This window comes from Engystomops pustulosus, chromosome 2 (assembly GCF_040894005.1).
Source record: "Engystomops pustulosus chromosome 2, aEngPut4.maternal, whole genome shotgun sequence".
In the NCBI taxonomy this organism is placed as follows: domain Eukaryota; kingdom Metazoa; phylum Chordata; class Amphibia; order Anura; family Leptodactylidae; genus Engystomops; species Engystomops pustulosus.
The window spans coordinates 36,742,689-36,768,304 of NC_092412.1; the positions used below are offsets into that span (position 1 = coordinate 36,742,689).

A 25,616-nucleotide genomic window follows, 5' to 3' on the forward strand; every position below is an offset into this window, starting at 1 on the left:
ACCCTTCATATTGTGTTTTTATTATATTATTAAGAAATATATTTTACATACACGTTCATTAAAAAAATAAAATGCTTATGTACAGCTCGTATATACAGTAAGTACATGATGTGACGTTCTATATACATGGTGAGCGCAAACATAAATAATGACACGTAATAAATAACGTAACAATCCTTCACATCTTGGTGTCCATGATGACGTTTCCGTCTTTGTCTTTAACCCTGACTCTTCCGGATGCGTATTTGGTTTCCTGTTGGCCATTGGTGTATACAGTTTTGACTGTACCATCGGGGTATTCCCGTCTCTTAAACTGAGGCGTGTGCAATTCTCGCTGTCCATTGTCAAATTGTATTACTTTGGTCCCGTCTCTGAAATGATAGAAGAACATTGAGGTTGAAGTTAGTGTCTAAGCCTTTCATCAAGACAAAGGGGATACTTTTTTTTGGAGGGAGGGGGGGGGGAGCTGGATTTCTGGCAAAAAAAAAAAAAAAAAGTGTCAATGTACCTTTAGAAGGGGATACTGCCCTAAAACTAACTGGGTCCCTTCAGGATTTCCATTGAACTGACCAATTGTGACAAGGATGTCCCTTTAAATGAGTTGCATCAAGTTTGCATGATTGGGCATAACAAAATGATCAGTAAGCGTTTAATTCATTACAAGAAAAGGGGAACTTTTCTCACTATTGGGAGTAGGGGTAGGTCAAGCATGCATCCCGAAACTCCATTCAATAGTATTGGAGTGTTGGTGATTATCAAGCACAGTGCTCGGGTATTGCCAGCATTCTCATTCACTGTCAGAGTACCAGAGATATCTGATCGATGCATGGCAAGTTTCTACACTTACCTACTAATGAATGGAGCCGTAGAACACTTGTTCCACCTACCACTCCATCAATTAAGGATAGTGGGACCCACATTCTCTGCATTAATGGGGTCCTAGCAGTCAGACCATCACCTTTTAATGTCCTTTCCTGCAAACAGGGGATAACCCCTGTGGTGCACGGTGCAAGGCAGCACAATACATTCAGCAATGTGACCTATGTTTGTAGCTCATGATCTATTGTAAAACTAATCAGCACACGGGGAGAGTAAACACAAATCTGACTTACGGATGAGTAGTTATGATTGTTCCATCCGGGAAGATGCTCTCTTCTCTGCCATCACGGTAAAGATTCTTTATTGTTTGATCTGGGAATGTTATTTCTTTCTTTCCATCAGGAAAATGTTTTTCTATGTAAAGAGAATACAATGCATGTAATAATTGTATAGAATAGGCGGGAGGACACGACAAGACGGTGTAAAGAGACTGCAAAGGTAACCAGGACTATCATCTCATTGTAATATTACACCATCTTGTCCATGGACCATGAGCCTGGCATTTCAGCTCTTCTTTATCCAAGTGAATATATGTTATACCAGACACCACCTAATACAGTACTTGGCAAATGTTTTAGGCAGGTGTGAAAATAATGTTTCAAAGTAAGAAAAAAAAAAAAAAAGCGTTAATTCTTAAAGGAAATCTACCATTTGATGCATTATGAAGCAAACATACCTGGAGAATGCTGTAGCTACACTGATGCAGGATAATATCTTGGTTAATTCCCTCAGCTGGTTGGTTTTGCTGACAAAATAACATTATAATGAAGCTCTGTCGCTTCTATGGCTCCGTCAGCACTTGGTTCATCGCTTGTCCGAGCATGCAAGGATGATGTAATCACTGTTCTGATTGCCCTGCCAGACAGAATAATCAATTGCTGCACCATCCCCCAGCTGCTGTGTGAGTGATACAGCCCAGGTTTATTAGTCATATCTTGACTAGCTTCCATTTGTAATTACAAGCTCCTGTGTGTAATGTGTTTATGTCAGCCAGCCTGACCCAGCTTTCCCAAGGTCCTGAATGTTATAAATAGTTTTTTCAGCCAAACCACTCAGCTCAGGGATGAGCCAAGATATGACCCTGCATCAGGGTAGCTACAGCATTCTCAAGATATGTTTGCTTCATAATGCATCAAAATGGTAGGTTGACTTTAAAGGTAAATTATTAACAAAATGAATGGTGTGACAACCCTTTGCAAAGAGTCCTGGATGGTGATATCAGGGCTCTGGGGGTCATAATTATCCGTCTCAGAGAAGGGTGAATTTGAACAAGTAACATGCAATGTATCTTTGCATAGTTTTCCTAGATTTGTGGAACACTCTCCTGCAAAATTCCTTCCAGGAAGTAAAAAGTTAGAAAAGCATAGTTTTATACAAACAGAAACTGCCCCAACAACACGACCACGGCATTGCAATTCTGCATTTTAAAGAAAATAACGACAAAAAAATTAAAAAAAATAATTTTGGTACGAAGGGAGACTGCACCTATACAGTCTCATCTGTTGGCAACTTAAGATACGGATGTCCAGATATAAAAACTTCTGAATATTCTCAACACTGCAAGCCATAACATACAGGGTTATCCACCAACCTATCTGTCCATTGGAGAACTGCAGTATCTCAAGTCCATCAGGGTAAGTCGTGTGAGTTGTTTGGGCATCAGCGTAATAATAAATCTAAAAGAAGAATAAATTAAATTCTAAACATGATCATATGAAGCGCAAAAAAAAAAACACACACATAAAAACCTGCTGTAAGCAGACACTTACCACTCTCTGATCTGCCATCACTTGCTTAACGTCCCCATTGAAGAAGGTCACCGTAGTAGACTTGCCATCGGGGCTCACTTCCTTGCGTGTCCCATTTGGGAATAAAATGACGTGACAGCCATTGCGTAAAATCCGTTCTACCTGCAGAAAGGAAATAAAAAGTAAATCTTTACAATAAAATACATAACAAGTGAAAGTTTGCAACTTAGTCCTTTCTGCCACCATCCGTGCATGAGCGGACCTCACAGCTACCACGAACGGAGCGCGGATCCATTGTTTGCGGTCCGTTAAAGAACACTTTCATGTGTCGCATCTGAATTATGACCATTATTTATAATGTGGCACTGAACTTATCAATTTGCTACTATAGAAAAACAAGAGGTCACCTTTCCATCTGGATATGCGATTTCTCCCTGGATACTGTCGCTGTCTTTTACTGGTGACCCATCGTTCTTTGGTTGTGTAGGTATCACCCGGTCAGGAACCTGCTGAGAAACACAGGCAAGGTGGTAGTCTCCAAGAGTCCCATAATAATATACTACGGGTCAGGTCTTAGCGGATTGTTTTGAGATTTGCGGTGAGTTTCCCTACCTGGGGTGTAGCGCTTCTCACTGCTTCCGTTACTTTGGTTTTTGTTGCTTCAGAATTACTGGAGTCGCTGAGAGACAATTGTCGGAAACTTCTGGAAGATAATCCTGATAGAACAGAAGGTGAAACATGATGTTCCTGTTAGAGTCTCTTACCCTCCCAGTAATACTGGAGAAGTAAATCCCATCACCCTTTTACGAAACTATTCGGACACAATGATCTTACCTTTAATGGGCGATTGGCTTCGGAGGATTTTCGTGTTTTTTTCTGGTTCAGGGGCTGGGGTTCGTCTCTGCTTTAACATATGCAGGGGGCTCTGAAAATTAAGAAAGAAGGGTTTGAGAGCCCAAAGACACCAGGGATACATGTACATGGACCAATACTGTTACTGCCTCAATACACCTACAGTTTGCAGCTATCTGTTGCACCCCCATAAAGTCATGCACAATTGCTTTGTCCAAATTTCACATGTTAGAGGAATATAAAAAGCTACTGCCAGATATCCCTGGCTGGGCCTTATCTCCCGGTGTCCAACTTGGGGATTGAGGAAGAGATATATTTTTTTTTTTATTTTTTTTTTAATGGTCATACGTTATTAAGCTAAATGTGACCAAGACCACCACCACTCACTTATACCGCCCCATTCGTATCTCTCTGGGACTAGCATTTTCAGACTCTGCGGTACAGGGGTTTCAGGACCCACTTCAACCAATGACTGGCCTCCTTGGACAAAGAGACAACACAAAGTAGAATGATGCAAATCATTGCATGAATGATAACTTGTTGTTGGACGCAGGTTCTGAAACCGGAAGTAACTTTTCTTTTTCTAACACCGAGGCAGGAATGTTCAATATTAATGAAAACCCCCTTTAATCTGTCGGCCACTATCAAGTAATTATATGGAGGAAACATCCGTGTTAAATGTAAACCACACAGAGGTTATGGACCTCAGACTTGTATGGTTGTGGCATCATCCTGGAGCTTAGATGGTGAATGTTACTTAGGATGAAGTCACTTACTACTGACTCTGGTCTCCTCAGATGACTTGCAGGAGCGTCGCTTGTCTTTTTTCTGCTTTCCGCTGCCTCGGTTTTCTTCCAAGTCTCTAATCGGACCTTTTCCATAAACTTTATTTCTTCCCGCAGTTCCCCGTTCTCTTTTAACAAGGTTTCTATCTGGTTTCGGAGCCGCACATGGGTAGTGGACCATTTGGCTTCCTTTTTCTTTAACTCTTCTTGTAAGTCTTTGATCTGTTGCTTTAAAGTCTTTGGAAATATATGAAACCACGTATTAGCATCTACACAGGGCTATGGTATAGGATGTAATATAAAACATATTGTGTCGCAGCTTCTCACACCACGTTTATGTGCATAAGAAACAATCCCAAATATCAGATTATCACCAGTTATATAAGAACATAGAATAGGTAGTTACACGTTCCTCACCTGGATTTCCTCCCGTTCTTTCTTGTCCGGTATTGCCCTGGCGGCACTTGCGTATTTCTCAAACACTTTGCGCTCTTTTTGGAGCTTCTTAATTTCTTCCTTTTTGTACTCCTCAATTCTGGCCATTTCCTTTGCTTTCTGCTGCTCAAAGTCTGCCACCTCTTTCCTATTAATATGAATATGTATGATTATTAAATGTATGATTATATGATTATATATCTATATTTCATATAGAAGATCAAGCCGGATGTTCTGCAGTGGCAGGTCCTGGTTACTGCAAATGAATGGGACCCGAGCTGCAGTAATCTAGTACAACCTCTACACAGTGTATGGAGCCATCCTATTCCTGCTCTCTACATTGTACATCCAGTGCCACAATTGCCGACATTAGGCATAACCCACAACACTCACTGGTCAGCTGTTTGAAGGGGTATACATAAGAAGATACGAAATACATTGCACTTAGGCCACATTCCATTGACCGTATGGTGGGGGGATGTATGTACGGCCGCAAGTCCTCCATAGACGGCAAGGGCCACACGGAGCGATGCGGTGCCACACCATTCCATACATGTCGTATCTTTTCCAGGGTACGGAACGGTACACTCCTTGCACCCATTGGCAGCCTATGGGGGACCTATATACGGTGGCAGTATATACGTCCACCAATTGGTCATGTGAATTCGCCCTTAGCCAGATTTTTAAAAAATAAGGCGGCTTTCCAACCGCTCACTCACATCGACTTCTATATCAACAATATCTAAATCTGCCCTCCCCCCAACAAAACAAAAAAACATATCCCACCTTAGAGTCTCTAGAGTTTTTTCTTTGCCTTCTCGTAGTCTTGCCATGGAGGCATTTTCCATCTTGAACCGTTCAATTTCAGTTTCCAATTCAACTAGTTTCTCCTTTAAAAGTTGAGACCGTACGGCGTCTGATGGGAAACAATGCAATAATGGCAGATATACCAGAAACTGCTGAATTCTACCAAGAATAAGGAATTCTGGAAAAACCCTATGGGGCTCCACGGAAGATGTGGAGGGAGGGAGGGGGGGGGGGGGGAATAAAGTTAAGAAATCTACAATCAAATGCCTTTGTGATAAACCAGGGACACATACTCGGAGATCCAGGTACCGTGACAGTGGTAATCTTCTGAAATTTGTTATCCATGACCTTCTTCCTTCTAAAATCAACTTCTACAATTATGCTAATAAGCTGGTGGGGGGTCTTAGCAGAGCCTGTCCATGTGCAGGAGCACTCCCCCCTTCTCCCACTGTATGCTGAAACTTCCTTTGTGACAGTGACATTGTATCAGGCGGAGAGGAGGAGACAGTGTAACTGCCTGTGAAGCGGCAGCATGTTAAAACCCTCAGAGCACTTCAGGCTCATTAGTATAATTCTAAAAGTTAGTTTTAGAAGGAAGGAGGGCATGGATAACAAATATAAAGAGATTTCCAGTCAATGTGGATACATGAGTTAATGTCCCTGGTTTATCATGATAAATTAAGTCTAATATCATCACTGACAACAAGGACATCTACCACCAGGATGAAGGATTGTAAACCCAGCACACTGTCATACTGGTGTGTGCCCCCTCTGGCAGGATCTGCTCCTATGTTGGCTTTTTATTCCCTGGTTTTTACAAAAAAAGGATTTTATATAATTTTTAAAGCCTTTTATTCTTAAACCCAAGGGCATAAGAAGTTTAAAGAAAAGCAGATGCTGCCAGAGGGGGCTCACAGCAGTATGTCAGTGCGCTGGGTTAACAAGGTAGAGGCCATTTAACGTAGACAATTTAGCAGATTATCCTTGGAGCAGTTTCGCTCCATCCTGCTCTAAAGCACTGTAGACGTGCCTGTTCAGTTCAACAATCGCCACTAACATACATGTGTGCGTGAGGTCTACAGTCCCACCACCGACTTCAGCCAAGCCTTGTTTAAAGTTGATGTCTGGCACATGTGCCGAGAAGGCAGGGTCTACTATACAGATTTTATTGAAGCAACCTTCATACACCAGAAACAGAGATAATATAGGTAAACTTTGGACACTAAACCAATCCATAAGTACCTTTTTGTCAAGGAGATATTAATTGTGAATGTAGAAGATTGGTTTAACTATAGGGCAATTACAAACTTTGTTGAAATATATGGCATTTATTGAAGCGTCACCTCAAAGGCCATTTGGTCACCCCTCCTCTGCACCTACCCCCACCCCTGGCATCTAGGGATTTGGAAACAAAGAAACTGTTCAAATATTCCTGGACACTCCCCCCTCATTAACACTTTGCCCAATCCTGAATGACCCTCTGGACTAATTAATGAATGGGAGGTTCTGAAACCTGAACCAAACTGAGAAGAAATAAAACAATATGAAATCCAGGAATTGGTGTTCACATTTTGGGGGCTGCTTGACAAGCTGAGTGTGTCCCTTATTTCTCCCACCTCCAGGGAATCAGGATTTACTTTAAGTTGTAAGTTTCTGTTATTTTTCTCCCTTTTTATTTTATAACTGTTTTGCCGTGTTGTGTGTCCTTTTATTTTGTAAATCTTTTGTTTTTAACATCTTTTTTTATGCACTGAACAACTTTTTGTAATTAAAGCTTTTCACTTTAATTTTGGTCCCTGTATGCTCTGCAAACTCATAGCCCTGTGAAGTGTGGTTAGCTGTGTGACTGCTAGAGTGCTGAGTGTGCATGTCTAGTGGTGTGACAAGGTGACTGCTTGAGAGCAAGAGTTGATGTAGAGTGGGATACTTATTGGTCCCAGTATAAATGCAATAAGTGGTGGCAGCGGGTCTGGTTCTGGTGCTGGAGCTGTATGAGATGTGATTTAGGCTCAATTTGTGTCCTGAGTGAAAGGTGAGCGCAAGTTTGAGTAGGCTAAATTCACCCGTACAGTTGCACCCCACGTCACGTGACGAGGCGGCGGCGTCCTCGCCGTGACACTTTTAATATCCTTACAGGTCCAAATTAAGTTCAAAGCCCTGATACAAAACCAACCTCACTATATTTGGCATCTCGTAGATATTCTTACCAGTTGCTTCTTGACTTGGTGGAGGTTTAGTTAGTGCCTCAGATTTGGCTTTGGGTTTCAGTGCTGGAAACAGCTTCATCATGAGCTCTGAAGCCGGCGGAGTATCAGTAGTAGTAGTAGCTGCGGCCTTCAGGTGCTCCTCCTTCTTGGGTGCCACTTTTCTTGTGATGCCTTTGTCTGGGGCATCGGTAGGACTGGTGGTGGTGTACTCCGATGGAATAAACTGCTTAGAGGTAAAGTGACTTTCATAAACGCCCTTCAAACTTTGCACATTGCCAAGGTCATCCCAAGTCCGTTCATCGTCAAAAACTACTTGACTGGAGTCAGAGGATGAACAACTTTCATCATCCTCAACTCTAATGGACACCTTACTGCTTTCTGCCAATAGTGTTTGCTCCTTACTGTCATTACCTCCTCCATCGGATAAGTCTAGGTCAAAATCCCTGCTCTTATTGTCACTGTTAAGACTTTTAGGAGGACCCTCAAGTTCTTCGATTTTAGGTTCATCATCACTGTCTACATCTTCGTTTTCACTGGAAACCGAGTTACTATGTTCGTCCCCTGAAGATGCGTAGTCTCCTTCACTTGAAATGGGGTCAGACACGAGAGATTTTTTTGCTTCGTCACTAGTCCTATGCAACTCAGATGAACTTTTTACACTCTGTTTAGGTAGTCCAACATTTTTTGACAACGACCCCTGCACCTCCATCTTCTGAAGCAGCTTTGCTCTACTTGTATTCCCCGCAGGGTTACCAAGTTTTTCTTGCTGCTTTTCCGCAGATTTAACTGGTGTAGAAGACAACCTGCGACTGTCCGTCTGAAAATTCTGATCCAGAAGTTTCTGGACAAACGAGGAGTTGCTGGAGAAGGAGAGATCCTCAGCCGCTTGCTCCAGAAGGAGAAACTCATCTAATTCATAGTGTTCTTTCTGTTTCTCCTTCTCCCAGTTCACTCCCCGTTTTTGGAAGGAAACCTCAAAAGACAATTCTGCATGGTTGGCCCCGCTACGAGGCTTATTGCTTGCCTCAGCAGACCTTGTGCTATCCACATTTTCTTTATCAACCTCTAATATTCCTTTTCTCTCCAGTGGCACAGAACTTCTCCCACTAATGGTGGGGTGTCCTCCAGGCTGTCCATGTGCACCAGCTGAGGACAAGCTACGCTTTATATTGTGGTTCTTAAGGATAGCTTTTCTCTGAATTGACTCATTCTTTTCTTTTTGAGGTAGCGTCGTTTTAGCCACTCCTGAACCGTTCTCCGATGTCTGATCTTTGTTCAATGGTGAAATTTTCCTTTGAACGTGAACTTTCTCCACTTTCTGAAGAACCACCATTTCGGAGACCTTCTGAGGAGCCGCTTTGTTTTCCTGAGGTTTGCTTCGTTTTGGGGGTGGATTTTTAAATCTAGCCAGCCCCTCGCCTCTACGGAGAAATGGTCTTTTTACTTCTTGCTTGACCTTTGACTCTTCTTCAGTGGCCTTTAGTAAAGACAAAATATCACAGATTTCGCATTATCCAATAGAAGAAAATAAAATGATTAACAGATGGACACTGAGCTTAATATTACATAAAGGACAATGATTCTCAGGGCACTGCTCCCAATTAAAGTTAAGTGGGAAGTTATGTAGGGGGCTTGCAAATTTATTTAAAAAAAATTAAGTCCCAGATTTCACAAGAAAGGCATGCTTTTGATGCAGTTCGTCAACAATGCAATAGGTTTAGTTTCTATGTGGTCCAAAGAAGTTGGTGGAGTCAACTTGTAGGACACATTCCCACTTTTTATACTCTAGAAACCAATCATAGTATCATAATATATAAGGTTGGAAAAAGATACAGGTCCCTAAAATCCAACCTATACCATTTTTGTCCTCAAGAAAGGCATCAAGGCCCCTCTCGAACATGAACAAAGAGTCCACCATAACAACGTCCTGAGAGTTTCAGTCTCACAGCTCTAGAGTATGCTGCCTTTCTATGGTGATGGTAGAACTACCTCTCCTCTAGGTGTAGAGGATGTCCCCTGTCTATGGTGATGGTAGAACTGCCTCTCCTCTAGGTGTAGAGGATGCCCCTGTCTATGGTGATGGTAGAACTACCTCTCCTCTAGGTGTAGAGGATGCCCCCTGTCTATGGTGATGGTAGAACCACCTCTCCTCTAGGTGTAGAGGATGCCCCGTCTATGGTGATGGTAGAACCTCCTCTCCTCTAGGTGTAGAGGATGCCCCCTGTCTATGGTGATAGTAGAACCACCTCTCCTCTAGATGTAGAGGATACCCCTGTCTATGGTGATGGTAGAACCACCTCTCCTCTAGATGTAGAGGATGCCCCCTGTCTATGGGGATGGTAGAACCACCTCTCCTCTAGGTGTAGAGGATCTCCCCTGTCTATGGTGATGGTAGAACCTCCTCTCCTCTAGGTGTAGAGGATGCCCCCTATCTATGGTGATGGTAGAACTACCTCTCCTCTAGGTGTAGAGGATACCCCTGTCTATGGTGATGGTAGAACCTCCTCTCCTCTAGGTGTAGAGGATGCCCCTATCTATGGTGACGGTAGAACCACCTCTCCTCTAGGTGTAGAGGATGCCCCCTGTCTATGGTGATGGTAGAACCTCCTCTCCTCTAGGTGTAGAGGATGCCCCCTGTCTATGGTGATGGTAGAACTGCCTCTCCTCTAGGTGTAGAGGATGCCCCCTGTCTATGATGATGGTAGAACCACCTCTCCTCTAGGTGTAGAGGATGCCCCCTGTCTATGGTGATGGTCGAACCTCCTCTCCTCTAGGTGTAGAGGACGCCCCCTGTCACTTTCTTTTGAATGTACTAGCATTTGATTACTTATTCCACTGTCTGAAAGATACTTATAAAAAGCCCCCTATAAAGAAAGTAACTGCAAAAGTAGATTCACTAAAAGTCAACTTGTCAAAACAAAATAAGAAAAAAAAAATTATCACACCTCGATGTGCATTTCACAATATTCTGTAGCCCTATCCCGGATGGAGTCAGGCTTGTCAGAAGTGGCAAATGTTTTTGCACTAAAGAAACATTTACCTGTTGCAGGTTGGTTTGTTTAAGTCTTTGTTCTTCGATCCTCATCTGCTCCTCCAAGAACTCTTCAAATGATTTCTTTCTTTCCTTGATGCCGGACACGATAGGCCTGAAAAACACATGAAGAACATTGCACCCTTATGTGTAAAAGTTAGCACTCTTATTCTATGTAACCACAATCGAATAAATCAACCGTTTTTTGAGACAGCCTGATGCCAATTGCAATGGAGGTGCTTAAAAAGAGGCTTTGCAGAATGAATAAATAAAGGAATGAATTATGGAAAACCACTGCAAGGGACATCCACTACACAGGTAGCAGAGGTGTCCCAATTACAGTTCCACCAGGTAAGGTCAAGAACATATGAACAGCTTTCCATTATCAGTTTTGATCAGTTGTAACCATACTTTTGTGTGTTTGCAGGACTGTGAAAAGTGAACTTTAAAACCCAGGTTTGTATGGTCAAAACTGCTAACAGTTTCCCTTTCAATTCTATGGAAGTCGCTGGGGAATTCATTGTCATGTGAATTACCCTCAAATACAGCAGTTCCACAACATGTTAACCCCAAACCCTGAATACAAAAAAAATAAATAAATATTCAGCTTCAGCAAGTTGCTTCCTCATCACCAAGACAGTGAATGCACTTAAAGTCACTTGTACGAGTTTCTGAAACTGGAAACCGGAGTCCACAATATCAGAGTAAACAAATGCTCAGCGCGTCTCAATCCATAATCCCTCTCCACAAAGCTACACAGCACGGGAACAACTTGCTCATTGTCTCTTTAAACGATGATAACGATGAATCACCTCGGCTATTTACATGGGGATCACAAGCGCCATAGAATATTTTATTCCGTAAAACCAGTTATGATTTTAAGGCTCTGTTCACACTAGTGTTCTCATGCCTGTGTAACACAAGGCACACATTATACAAGTGTTGGGCAAAATCAACTTAAATACTCTGTACCATAATAATAAAATCTGTCCTCTCCATCAATTACATCCTTGGCACCAGTGTGAACATGTACTAAACCCATTGCACTAATGATCTGCACTTCGGTTTATAGATTACCAGAAAATGTCATTTCAATTATGCTTTTTCATTCAAAAGTGTGGTTTATCAAGCTCCATTGTTTGGATGTGTGACATCAGCATGAAAGTTCTCATCAAACGGCGATATAGGACCAGAGTCTTGTGGCTCGGGTACTCGGCTCACACATAGGACTGTGGAAATCTTGCAATGCATTTGTCTCTGTTGTATCAGTTGAAATAATGGGTATTTCGCCAGCAATACTCAAAAGAGAGCCATACGACCCCTGTACCTGAATGTGTGCAGTTCTTGGGCTAAAAACAACGGATCCATGGTCTGTTTTTGCGTTCCTTTTGTAATCTGTTGCAGTCGCATGTCCACAACAACGGTTCACGTGTCAACCGGAAGACTGGCAAATTACTTCACAAGCTTGTCCCGAAAAAATGGAAGCCTGACAAATAATATCAATAACCTGCCCCAAACCCTTGAACGGTCACGTGTTTGTAAAACCAAGCAGGTATGGACCGAACGCAGATGTCACCTGTCCGAGCAGTGTCCTTATTTTTCAAGTTGCCATAAACACAGGCAAGATATCATATGAATGTGTCAGTGCGCCTTATGCAGAAAAAAAAAAACTAAGAAATAGGAAGATGACCCTCAGGGGCTCTAACTCAATTGGCTGTCACATCTCTTTTGCAGGGAAGGAGGTGGCAGGTGTGAATAATTCGCAGCCAACGGAGTCCGAGGCTGCTAGCAAACACTGCAGCCATACCCTCGGAACTCCGGACCAAGCTCACAGTGCTCCGATGTATTCATGTGGGGGGAGGTCCGAGGAGGCGGGGACTGCTGCATGAGGCCTGGCAGTCACCACCGGCCTATGGTGTGGGAGGGGAGGTCCAGGGTAGAATCAGCGCATCGGCCCGCACCCCCCTATGAATACACGGGAGTGCTGTGAGCTTGGTCCGGTGTTCTGAGGCCATTGCGCTGCAGTGTTTGCTAGCTTTATCGGAGGGTTCCAATAAAGCTAGCAGTTTAACACTGATACATCTGGGGTAGCGCTAGCAGCTGTTTACATTCGTAAGAAGAGGGGTTTTTTTAGGGTGACAGGTCCTCTTTAAAGTTGTACATTCTCAATCAAGTCCCGAGGGATTCAAAAACCTCTGCTTGTACCCTTTATTGTACACTTTCAGCAAATAAAACATATCTTCGTTATGTGGTGGTTAATTTTCTGGTGTCTTCTAACGTGCCGAGCACCTCTGCAATCATCACAAGACCAGAAAAGTTTTATCAGTGCAAACCATGAAAATGTTGTGACAATGAGTGGAGATCTTGAAAACCATCACAGATAGACCCCTTGCACACAAAACATACTGGAGATTGATATCTGGCCACACAATTTGCGTCAGGATATCGATCCCTGTAGACATCTATGGGTCTCGGTCACTATGTGGAGAGCACATGTTGTCTCACCGCACCATGACCAAAAAATTATAGGACATGTCCTATATTTCACTGTACTACGGCTCTTGCTTCACCGCTTTGTTTGTGTGCATCTGACCATAGTTTAACAAGAAAAAATGTATACAAATTTTATTGACCAATGTTAGATTAATGCCTCCGTGTTGGAACATAGAAAACACATGACAGGTGGTAAAAATTATCCAGATTTCACCCGTCACCTTCAATTATAACCAATTATGTTAAGCACATAGAATATCAGATTACAGGTATCTTTAGAGTATTATTGTATTAATCGGAGCTTCATGTCATCCTTGTGAGGAAAAGCTGGGCCAGGATCACATTGTGGTTGAGCTTTGACCCCCACCTTGTTCCCCGTACCATATGTGCGGGTAGCCGGCCCTTTATGGTGGTTAGGCTTCCACCTGTCTGGATGAAAGGCAGATCATTATGTCAGCTTTACGCTGTCCCTAGGGGGCGACACACTCACCTGTCATCTGCTTTGTTCTCTGCGAGCGGTTCTCTCGTTACCCCCGAGGAATCTTCTCCACGTGAGGAATCTTCTGTTTCAAACTCATCGCCTATGGTTGGATTTTTATGACATTACACGTAACTACAAACTCCAAACGTATTGACCAAATGTTAGGAAAGTGTCCAACAAGACTTACCGGAATAACCTTCCGTGTCCTCCTCGTTCAATAACTCCTCTAATGTTTTGGATTTTTCAGGACTAAGTTCTCGAACAGATACAGAAGGCGGCCGAGATGGACCTCTGGTCTTGGTGAGCAGCTCCTGCTTGCTGTACGGGGAATCTCTGGGAATGTTACCACTGACCGGGGACATGAGGCGTGAAAGATGTTTGTGGGACACAGAACCACTCAGATTTCCGGATTTGAGGTTCTGCTGCTCGTGTTCTGTAACAAAACAAGTAACGTGTCATTAACCCTTTCATGACAGTGGGTCATTGCTATGTCTCCAGGGCAACTTTTGTTGTCCTGTTCTGCTGTTCTTTAAATGACAACATCTCTGGAGCAGCTTTACGTAGTGTAACAATTTTTACCAATTTTTTATTTTTTTATTTTTTTCAGGACATGTGAGGAAAGAGGAAAGTTTTATCAAATGACATGCTTTTTCTTCATAGAATTAGCAGGTAAATAGCTAAAATGTGAAAAAATATGCAATTTATTTCCCCTTAAATGGAATAAACAGTATGTTACAAATATGTACAATGTCAATCTGTCACCCTACCCCAGGTCCAGTTACCGATGCAGAGGGTGCATGTACTTCTCCAAACTGCCAGATCGGTCTGCCTGTAGCTCCTTCTCCATTCTGCCTTCAGCAGGCAGGCTGGAGGGGACAGACTACAAATGGCTAAGTCTCCTGAAGGACAGTATATAAGGATTGTTTTTCTAGGTGCCACTAATGCAGACATATCCACTTTTAAAGCAGTGAATATCCATCTATATATTAATTATCATCCCAGGAGTGTGGTTCTGTGGTGCCTAGAAACACAATTCTCTAATACCATCCTATCAGAGTGGCGATTTTCCTCTTTGAAGGAAATTTACCACCAGGATGAAGGGTTGTAAACCAAGCACACTTACATGATGGGATGTGCCCCTCTGGAAGGATCCACTCCGCTTTTAATGTCTTCTTCCCTTGTTTTTGCAAACAATTTTTTTTTAATTATGCAAATAAGCCTTAGGGCTCTGAGCTCAATTAACAGCTATGGGGCCAAGAGCCCCCAAGGCTTATTTACAGAATTTCTAAAGCTTTTTTTTAAGGAATCAAGGAGTTGAATGCAGGTAACTACCACTCCGATCTCTTGCGATTTTGAAGCTGGAGACGGAGCATCATCCAATAAACAGACATTTATCCCCATACCCATAGAACATTTATGATACTTCTTATCTGTACTTCCTGTCTACAATGTTTTCTGCTATACATTTGTTTCCATAGCAATACACATATAGAGTTGTGGCAACCCTGGTCTATCCAGCTAATCTCCTCTAGGAGGTACGGCTTATGTGTAGATTAGTCTTGTAAAAACCACCACCTATTCACTGAGGGCCTCAGGCACATGGTTCAGCTATGTCCAGTTCTCAAGTACAATGTGTAAGCCATTGTCAGAACAATACGAGTTACACCACCTACAAAGGGTGAAGGAAATGTCACCATGCTTCCATTGTAGGTCGACAGTCACTTCTGTAAATAGAAGAGTGCAAATTAAGAGCGTGCAGCCCCTTTAATTTTGGACTTTGGTAAAATGGGGGGGGGGGGGAGGGGGGGGGATTATATCCATCTATACACAAAAATGTACATATGCAAAATTTCCGGTTATGTTATTTTTGTATGTTAAAAAAAATGTTGCTCCAAGATTTAGGAGTAACTATACTATGGTAACAAAACTGAATAAGTGGATAGAGCAAATGATAGTGAACTTTGTAATATACTTTATTTTAGGAATCTGTTTCTGTATCATTCTTTTCCCCTCCTTTCGTCCTGCTTTTAGCAGTGTGTAAATCAGTTTTCTGTCTTTTATCCACTGACAGCTGGGAAGCTGATAACCTTTTAAATGACTTGACTCTTTAGAGTCACTTGATAGACTTATCTCTTTATAAAGCTGAAACATCAGGTGAAATATTCTCTAGGTATGTAAGGAATTATTCTTTAGCCTCCTCTCCTTATCTATCTCCTGTGTAACAGACTCCAGAAATGCTGTTCATAGGGGAAAAAAAAAAAAAAAAAACAGAGAACCTTTTTTTCCTTAAGTAAATTACATATTTTAACTATTATAATCTTCTCTGTTAATTTCTAAAATTTTATTTAAAAAAAAATCTCACCCTGCACCTCCATGCATTCGCTAGGACACTGCTGAACTGTACTTGGCTATGTTGGCTGCCTATAGAGACACGGACGGTTTTGCTCCACATGTCTGGGGAATAGGAGCCTGTGCCTGACGTGGGCTCCAGTGGAGAAATCCCAACTAATCAGCATGTGGGCCCACATTCTGGGACATCCCCCTTAAAATGTGTGCATCCACTGGTTATGCAGCAGAGCTCCACTAAAACAGACAGGGCTGATTCACAAAGCCTGTGAATGGAAGAACATTCAATTGTTTGTAATCCTTGACAACTCCTTGAAAATCACTGTCCATTTAAAGGGATTTTCCAGGAGTCTTAAGAAAAAAAAAATCCCAGTATAAAATCAGACAGAACACAACGTCTAAGTTGTACAACTATTGGACCCCATGTCTAGACCATCAGTGCTCTCAGGAATATAGACCGGCTTCATGAACCAAGATTCTGGGATGAATGCCCCCCTTACCGCCTGTGCCTTTTCAAACCCCTTCTCTTCCCCCTTGTTTCTCCATCGCCTGAACTCATTCCACTCTTCTTTCTTTTTACATTTCTATTTTTATTCAAACTTTTTTTGTTTATATAGTCCATGGCTAAAGGTTTACCCCAGCTGCATCAGGTTAATATCTGCATTCACATTACTGTGTTTTCCACAGGCCTTCTAAATAAGTATTTTATGTTTTTATCTACCATTTGTTTGCATGTGTCTTGTTTATTTGCTCTTTTAAAACCAAAACATAGAATGTAAAAAAAATCTGCAATACTAGAAAAACCATTTAAAAGAAATCCACCATCAAAATCCATCATGATAAACCAGGGGCACTTACTCATAGATCCAGGCACCGGGACTGTGGTAATCTTATTTTTGTTATTCATGGTCTCCTTCCTTTGAAAATCAACTTCTAAAATTGTGGTAATGAGCCAAAATACTCCTGGGGGTGTTACCAGTGCTCCTCAGTAATATAGTTTCACAGGCTGTTACAGTGCCCACTTTGCGCCCTCAGCACTTCCCCCCTCTCTTTGCCGTATGCAATGTCATTGCAGATACGGAAGTTTCAGCACACAATAAAAAAAAAGTGCCAGCACAAGGGGCAGTGCTCCTGCACAGTAGCCTTCAGGCTGATAAGCATAATTCTATAACTTGATTTTAGAAGAAAGGAGGCCAGGGATAACAAATATAAGATGATTACCACAGTGACGGTGCCTGGATCTATTAGTAAGTGTCCCTGATTTATCACCATGGATTTTGATGGTAAATTTTCCAGCTCCTCCCTGACATCCACCTTGAGCAATTCTAGAAGTAAGGCTTGGTCCGTGGAAATGAGACAGTGGGGGGGGATGTATTAACACACTTGCGCCACAATTCTGGTGGTTTTGCGCCTAAAACACTGTCTAAAATGCCTTGCACCACATATATAAAGGATTTTAGACCTGTTTTTAGCCATTTTCTGACTTGTCCGACTGAGGAGGCGTGGCCTTTGTAAAATGGGTGTGGCTTGGTCGGAAAAGGGTGTGTGGCCTATTTGCATGTTCCGTGCGCCAAAAATTGTGGCGCAGAGTTTAGACCACTTTAAGGTAGGTCTAAACTGGAAACCGACAGTCTTATCCTGCACCAGATTCATTAACACAGTGATAAATCTGGCACAGAAAATGACTGGGGTTTTCCTCCACTAAACTGACAGAACCTGGGACACATTGATACATCCCCCCAGTGTGTTTTATCATTATAGTGACAAATCATACAAGCGGCACAATTGTGTTGGTCCTGCTGTCCCCTGTAACATGTATCACCAAGATGCAAGGACTTACATCCCCTGCACTGTTCTCGGTCCATGTAATCTGACCAGCGCACCATTCACGTTCCTGTGCAGCCGGCCTACAGTCGCTTTCATACATCAGTATTTTGCATTAATGTTTGTAACCCAAAAACAAGATTGGATCTTACACAGAAAAAGAATAGTCTACAAAACTCGTCTTATACATTCAGTTTTCAGTGCAGTTTATAAAGCAAAGTGCCGGTACACACCGGGGTAAGCTGGTTGTCTTGTCACCAGATTCAGCAGCATCTTCTGCTCCTCCATGAGCTTCTGTAGCTGCTCCATCTGCTGCTGCTTCAGCTGCTCTTGTTTCTGATGTTGGATTTCTTTCAGCTACAAAGCAAAAACACAATAGACTATAAATGACAGGTTTATCTGTATATTGCACAATTCTCAGCACGGACAAGTGCCAGAGTGTACACGGCCTCCTAAACAACACAAGTGTGTGGTATCCTAAAGAGACACCAACCCTAATCTGCATTCACTGTGCTGTGAATAGGAGCCCATTGTGTGCGGCCGCTATTGTAGACTGTGGAGGTGACTATGGACTTGAGATAATGAACTGCTCAACCAGTCATCAGTCTATTACTTAAAGGGAACCAAAACTGGCTGATCAAGTAATGTACAGGAGACTAAGAAGTGGTCACCAGAGCAGCTTATGTCCTTCTCTCCTCTACAAATACATGCACACTCAGTCACGTATGTGTGTGCATATGTGGAAGGCAGTAAGGATAAGGCCTCTTTCACATTAACGAAAACGGCCATATGCTACCCATACCGCACCGTTTTCATATGGATAGCACGCGGCCACATTTATTTCAATAGGTAATGCAGCCTTCCATTTAAATGGCCGCATTGTGCACCGTACAAAAATATAAAGAATGTCCTATTTTCTCCAAAATTTCTGTTCCGTATGCCCCTCAGAAGTCTATGGGAATGTTTAAAATATGCTGCATACGGTTGTGCACCGCAGACTGCTGCATATATGCACAGTACCCAGGGAGACCAGAACCAGTTGGAGGTGAACTCTGCCATCCATCCATCCATCAATCAATCATCTGCAGCCCACCATACTTTATACAGTAGGAATACACAGACATACATGTATATACGGATTAAAAATGTCACATATATACGCACACATAAAGTACAGAAATACAGGACTGGAGAAATCATAGATTCGTGTGAAAGGAGCCTTATGCTGCTTTCACACAGTCAGTATCTGATCAGTATTTTGCACCTGTATTTGAAATCAAAAACCAGAAAAGCGCAGGACACAAAGCAAAGCATCTTTTTCTATGATTTATGCACAGCGGGCATAAATCGGTGCCGGGGAGAGGAGGAGGGGGAGAGCGGCGCTCACCCCCACCCCTCTCCATAGGGTAACATAGGGCCCGGCACCATATTCCGCTGAAAGATAAGACCTGTCTGCGTTACACAGACCAAACACTGTTCCAGGACGAGACTGAGCATCATAGTTCCAGGATCCACTGCGGTCACCAGACGCACGGTCACTTTCACTCCTAAGATAGGCCTGCTGTCCATTCTTCCGGGAACTTTCCGGTCCCAAAAAAAGGGGCTACTATGCTTTTTTCTAACTGCGGCCAGTTCGGTTTTTCCACGTTATTGGAGGTCTCCCCTTACCCCACCATTCATTGATTGGGTGCGGGAGATGAGCCACATATGCTGTATGGAGGAACTTACCGCAGAAGTTAATCAGACAACAGGAAAGTTCGTGGAATTATGGCAGCCGTGGTTCCTTTTCAAAGATACCCCGGAGTATAATAATTTATTTATCTAACAACTGGGTCATTCCGTAATCTATGTCGCCTAGGTATTTGTCTGTGTCAACTCTCAGCCCTGGATGTGTGTCCCTGCCCCCTCCTCCTCTCCACTCTGTCTACCCTTTTCCCAAACCTCTCCTTTATCCTTCCCTTTTTTTTTCTTCTTTTTCCAAAGTTGTTCTTATTGTGTTCTCATAGTTCTTACACATTTGTTGGCTTATCAAAGCCATGTGGGTTAATATCATTAGGGAGCAGCATAATGGCTGGGGCCTTATGACAATTTTACATATGGCTTCCTCCGCTGCTACCCACAATATAGACAAATGTTATTTCCCTACTATGGCTTCAGTAATGAAAAATGTTTCATATTCCGCATGTCTCAATAACTCTTGTTAATCTTTGGGATGGAAGTCATGCTTGACCTTATATTTACAATTATATTATCCACAAACATTTCAGAATGGACCTTCGGGCCCGAAATAGGATATGTCTCCAATGTCTATATACTGTGTGGTCCTGCGTGACCCCTGCCTCAGGGTTTTGTTTTTTCTTTTTTTTTACATGACGACTTCTTTCCTCTGTATAATTGTATATGTTTTCTATGTTGTTATAATCCAAAAATCTAATAAAAATATTTTGAATATAGTTCCAGGATCCGCCACATAACCTTAGAACAACAGAGTAGAACTGTAATCATTATTTCTGCGAGGATACAGAAGTCCTTATACATATTACCATGAATCTCAGAGTCCCATCTCCAGATCAATCTTCCAGATGGTGCATCCAAGAACCAACCAAGTTTGTGTGTTTTAGCCTATGTGATGTAGAGATACACGGCACCTATAGAACATTTATCTCTAGGAGACAATGACGACTCTCCAACCAATTATGTTTCTATACAGAGACAAGTGTCTATAGTCAATATCAATACTACATCTTATATCTGTAGGCTCTCATGAATGGAGCTGCACCCGCAGTACAACCAATACGCTATGGACAGAGATGCATCCTGCTCCAACCATAGTCTCTATCGCCCCAACGACACCACAACACTAAGATGATCTGCGGGGTGCCGGGTGTCAACCCCACCACCTACAATCCACTACTATTACCTGCCTTATGGATATATAAGTGGTAGTAAAAGAGTAAGGGAACAAGGCGATTGTTCAGGGTCAACCACAAGCTCGTGCTGCTGCTCCACCCCTCAGGGAGTAGGGGTTTTCGCCTTTCTCCAGAATGCTGTGGGTGCAGTTGTTGTGATTGTTAGGCTTCCCAGGAGTCAGACCCTCACCAAATCACCTTGTTATCTCCTATACCTTTATAAACTTCGGACAAACTCATTAAGAAACACTCAAGGCATGAGCAGCATCTCATTAAAGACATGCATAAAGAATAAGACAATCCATCAATAAGTTGGAAACACGACCTCCTGGACACACACCTCCTACTGTCTAACATGACTGAACAATGAGCAGAGTAAAGAGTTATGACTTTCTAAACTAAAAGGGATGTCTAATATTAGCATTGAAATTTTTTTTTTCTTCCTGAAACAGCAACATGCAGGCAGATCTGCCCGCGAACAATTGTAGAGCTACCGTATTTCTCGAAGAAAAGAAGAGCTAATAGACATCCCTTTAATAATACACAGAGGGGGGGAATTTACTAAGACTGCTGCAGCACACCAAATTTCATAGGAAGTTTCAACATCTTATTAAATCTGGTGCACTGAACGTTTCAGCCATAACCATTTTTGGAGAAGAGGTGTGAACGGTGGTAAAGCATTAATCTGTCCGTGTGCCAGGAATTGCAACTTTTGCCATGTACATTAGAAAACTGCCATACAAGGCTTGATAAAGCCCCCCATAGTGTGTTAAAGCAACTAGAATCGCCAAAAACAATGATAAATCCACATCTGTTTCACCTGTTCAAGTTTTTTCAATAGTGGATCATCCAGTTCTTCTCTTAACACCTCCTCCTCTCTGAATGCTGGTCTACTGTGTGGGCGACTTCTGCTTCCTTCCCATTCAAGGTCTTTATGTATGGACATCTGCCCCGTGTGGTCCAGCTTCTGGTATGGAGGTTTATGGGCCGTATTCTGGTGTTCAAACGAGTCTTCGCTTAACAAACTACTGCTCCTGGAGAAGGGAGTGGGCACCCGCATTCCTGAAAGGGCACTAGGAGGCCTCGGGGACTGCACATCTCCACCCGATTCCAGGTTAGGAAAAGCTGAATTCACAATGACTCCAGCACGTGCAATGTTTGACATGTACTGTGCCATAAAATTGGGGTCAGTGGTGAAATCTGGAGAGGAAATCATTTCTAGCATATTCTTCTAGTTCTTGGCGCTCTACAGAATCCGCACAGTTAATTCCATATTGATGAGTTCGGATCACTAAAATAAAGAAGTGGAAAACTAATATCAATATAAAGCGACATAATTTATAGTCAAACCAGTAGCAATAAAAGGTTAAGAAAGGAAGAGGAGCAAAAGTGACCTGTTAAAAGGTGAATTCATATATAAAACGGGGATGGCCCAATTTATTTTTAAATAATGTCCTATCCACAGAATAAGGGCTAATTCACACAAACACTTGGTTACTGGTTTTTAACCTGATGAAGGCATTAGTCCAACGCGTTGTTTTTATAAAGAACATTTTGACTTCGGGAAGATGCGCTTCTAGAGTGGACTGTCCTCGCTTGCACCACATTGGACACAAACACTGGGTCAATGTAAAATGGACCAGATTTCACCGACCTAGGGATGAGATTCCAAGCATCATCGTTACACATGATGCAAGGAGTCCCTGCATTACCACCACGCAATACTGTAATCATGTGATCAGTACCACAGGAATGCCCAGAACTCATTACATCAGTATTTCAAAGCCAAAATCAGAAATGTAGCCAACAGACAAAAGGCAAGATTAAAAAAAGATCTCAACCTTCTCTGTGTTTTTGACCCACTTCTGCTTTTGTCTCTTTAAATCCGACCTAAGTGGCCTTAACCATGACGATTGGACCCAGTCCCTGCAGTAGTGTACGGTCTGTGAAATGCGGCGCCAATACGGATTGAACACTTCAGTTAAGTTACAGAACGACAAGACCCTCACCAATCACAGCATTGGGGGTCCTGTTCCCCCATCTGAATAAGTGGAGAAGTGATGTACAACAGTAAAAAATTTTATTTCTACAAAAGTCATGTGACATTAAATTCCTGATAAGTCGCACACATATTCAGCGACTATTAGTCACACCACACGTCGCTGTGTAGCCCTGCTCTTACGTTAGCAGAAGAGTCGGCAACCTTTGATCGTGCAAGAAGAGTCTCCATATAGATTGTGAGCCCTCAAGGGCAAGGTCCTCCTTCCACCTTACCCAGATCTCTGTATTTTGTAATTGCATTTGTTCTGGTCTTAATGTAATGTATGTGAATCCCTTACCGATTGTAAAGCCCCATAGAATTGTGTTCTATAAATAATAATCCATGTAGACTAAATGTAGACATCATATCAGATGTATAACACTCAACAAATGAAACTTGCATGACTGGGTCAGAACAGAACCAAGTCTTTTGGCACCAAAGGCAAAAATCAATGCAAAATATATAACAATTTAAAGGGACATTACCCAGTGCTTACAGTGCATCAGACACATTATAGGACTGTATGTATCACACTATATACACTAAAGGAGATATCCATTCAGAACAACTGTGGTACATACGTCCTAATAGGACATATATGACATTATCCCTGGGCTCTGCGTAGTTTTACACGTACCAGTACAGGTGGTCACAGCCGATCAGTACGTTTTTTTAGGGGAAGTGCCTTAAAAAAAAGTTAGTAGTCAAAAATAGACAATCCCTTTAAATCCATAAAAAGACTTTGTGACACTTGTCCAAAGTTTTGCAAACTGTCCCCCATGCAAAATACTTTTCCTACTTGACTTAGAAATCCTAAATCCTAAGTCCTCCTTCTAGTAACACTGAGGAGCCCTACAACATAGTAACAAGCTGAAAACTTCCTAGACACGTATCCAGAGCCATGAGACCAGGCCATTGGCAGAGTGTGTGCCCCGCTGTTACCTGCTCCTCCAGCGCCGCAGTCACCCAGGTGCCAAACGACTCAAACAAATATTAAATACCCGGCTGCGCTTTACTCCTGCCAAGCCCTCTGCAAACAAAGTAACCCAGCCGCCGGGGCGCGGGGCACGACGGGAAATGTAGTTCTCACTGTTGCCACAACGCTGCGATGCGAGAGGGGGAAGCGACTACGTATCCCAGAAACCCTTTCGCAAAGTACGTTGGCCGCCGCAAGGGCTGTCGGGAGTAGCGAGCGGCGGGAGCCTGGGAAGCTGTGGCGCACTGAGCTTATCGTGTTCAGGGCTGCGGGTTTACACGTTAAACCTGTGTGAGGGCAAACACTGTCACCCCGGGCATTGTGAGACCGGATGGAGACGTGTACACAGGGATAGGTTGCTGCTAGGCGAGGAGTTTAGGGCGGGTTTTTACCTCAAGACGGGTGTATTTGTGTACAGGGGGCATATAACTCACATCTTCTGGGGCAGGCACATAAGATTAGTGAGGGGTAGAGTAGCCAATTTGAGAAAATTTTACCACAGACAAAGCTGCCTGTGTCATATTGTAATATTGGTGACAGGTTTTGGCTACTCTTCTTGTTCGCGTCTACATAGGACATGACCGTGACGCATTGAAAGTTTGTTTTTCTGCGTCTGATATTCAGCGCTGATCGTTAGCCCATAGCGAGAAAGTCGTCGTACACGGACGGCGACTTTAGTTAAGATTACAGCTCATAGAGGCACATTAAAAAGTTAAAAACCTTTAAAAAAAAGTCAAAGTAAAAATTTATTTCAGTATCGAACGAGCCAAAAGACGTTGCACCGATATGAACAGAGCAGCTATAGAAGACTTGGCCAAGTTTGCTGAATGTTTGCAGCAAAAATTTACCCAAGGGCAAAGTAACGGTGTAAAAAGTACTACAGGCAATAGTAAGACTTGCCAAACGCCCGCTCATGAGAAGCCATCGACTAGCCGGTGCCCGTCCAACATAATACCCAAATCAAGAGTATCCAGCATAAGCGTCAGCTCATGTGACACGTCCACAACTCCGACTCGTGTGCCACAAAAGAGGCAGAAAGCTGAATTCACAGAGATTGAAAAGAAAATATTAGTTAAAAAGGTACATTTAAAAAATGGAGGGGATCATGGCCATCAAGCATCAATGGGCGTGGATGTCCATATTATTTGTCGCTAAGGCTATTTGCCCACGAGTGAGTGCAGTCCTAGAAAAATGCCCAGGAGGGATTTTCGGGACCAAACATTATATCGTTGGACTGAACAGATATGCTGAGTTCCTCTTAGTAGGAGTGGGTGCAGTAGCGCCAGCAGGGGAAATTCCTCCCCTAGAGCGTTTTACTCAGACTGCACTCACTTGTGGGCAAGCAGCATAATAGCTTTAGCTAAAAGGCTACATTCATACCTCTTTTTTTTTCCCAGATTCCCAATGTATCCTTACTATGGAGGGCAGTGTATTTATACATTGGGATACATTCTCTGGTTCAGATCAGAGTGAACATCGGCAGGAGGCTGTGATTAGCTGTTGCCCATGTTCTGGTTTTCTTCTGAGTGTTGTGACAGTCCTTGTGGTGAAGTACCCACAGCGTACGGACAGTGGAGGTTGAGGATGGATGTCATACAGTAGCATCAGTTCTTCATAGCCTCTAATTGCCTCCGCTGAATGTATACTGTTGCTTCCAGAAGGATGGTCTAGTGCAGACTGCTGTGCCTTATTATACAGCATTTCCTACTGGATGCAATATGTATGCAAATGGGCGGCACGGTGGCGGAGTGAGTAGCACTTCTGCCTTGCAGCACTGGAGTCCTGGGTTCGAATCCCACCCA

The 25,616-nt window shown here is 42.8% G+C and overlaps 1 protein-coding gene across 4 annotated transcripts; it reads right to left on the reverse strand.

Moving 5' to 3' along the window:
- On the reverse strand, window positions 1–24,035 carry CPAP (centrosome assembly and centriole elongation protein). Of its 4 annotated transcripts, none has more exons than XM_072134262.1 (17): window positions 23,840–24,035; window positions 21,618–22,088; window positions 18,122–18,245; window positions 13,906–14,151; window positions 13,728–13,818; window positions 10,754–10,859; window positions 7,714–9,190; window positions 5,486–5,615; window positions 4,682–4,847; window positions 4,256–4,501; window positions 3,462–3,552; window positions 3,240–3,343; window positions 3,035–3,136; window positions 2,649–2,789; window positions 2,471–2,555; window positions 1,113–1,233; window positions 1–371 (listed from the first exon to the last, which is right to left on the reverse strand). In XM_072134262.1, the coding sequence occupies exons 2-17, from the start codon at window positions 22,020–22,022 to the stop codon at window positions 179–181; spliced, it is 3,828 nt and encodes a 1,275-aa protein (XP_071990363.1). In that variant the 5' UTR covers window positions 22,023–22,088; window positions 23,840–24,035; the 3' UTR covers window positions 1–178. The 4 variants fall into 4 exon arrangements, with proteins under 4 accessions (XP_071990363.1, XP_071990366.1, XP_071990362.1 ...); XM_072134265.1 differs by having other exon boundaries at window positions 3,035–3,133; window positions 23,781–24,035; XM_072134261.1 differs by having other exon boundaries at window positions 23,781–24,035.
- Between the last annotated feature and the right edge of the window lie 1,581 nt (window positions 24,036–25,616).

What these genes read in the sequence shown, in the direction of transcription:
- CPAP (XM_072134262.1), bottom strand. Translation starts at nt 22,022, where the DNA reads ATGCTAGAAATGATTTCCTCTCCAGATTTCACCACTGACCCCAATTTT. An exon ending in GAGAACAAAGCAGATGACAG is followed by an intron (nt 10,860 to 13,727) that starts GTGAGTGTGTCG and finishes TGTGTTTTTCAG; the next exon opens with GCCTATCGTGTCCGGCATCA. An exon ending in ACCAAGTCAAGAAGCAACTG is followed by an intron (nt 5,616 to 7,713) that starts GTAAGAATATCT and finishes GTTTCCCATCAG; the next exon opens with ACGCCGTACGGTCTCAACTT.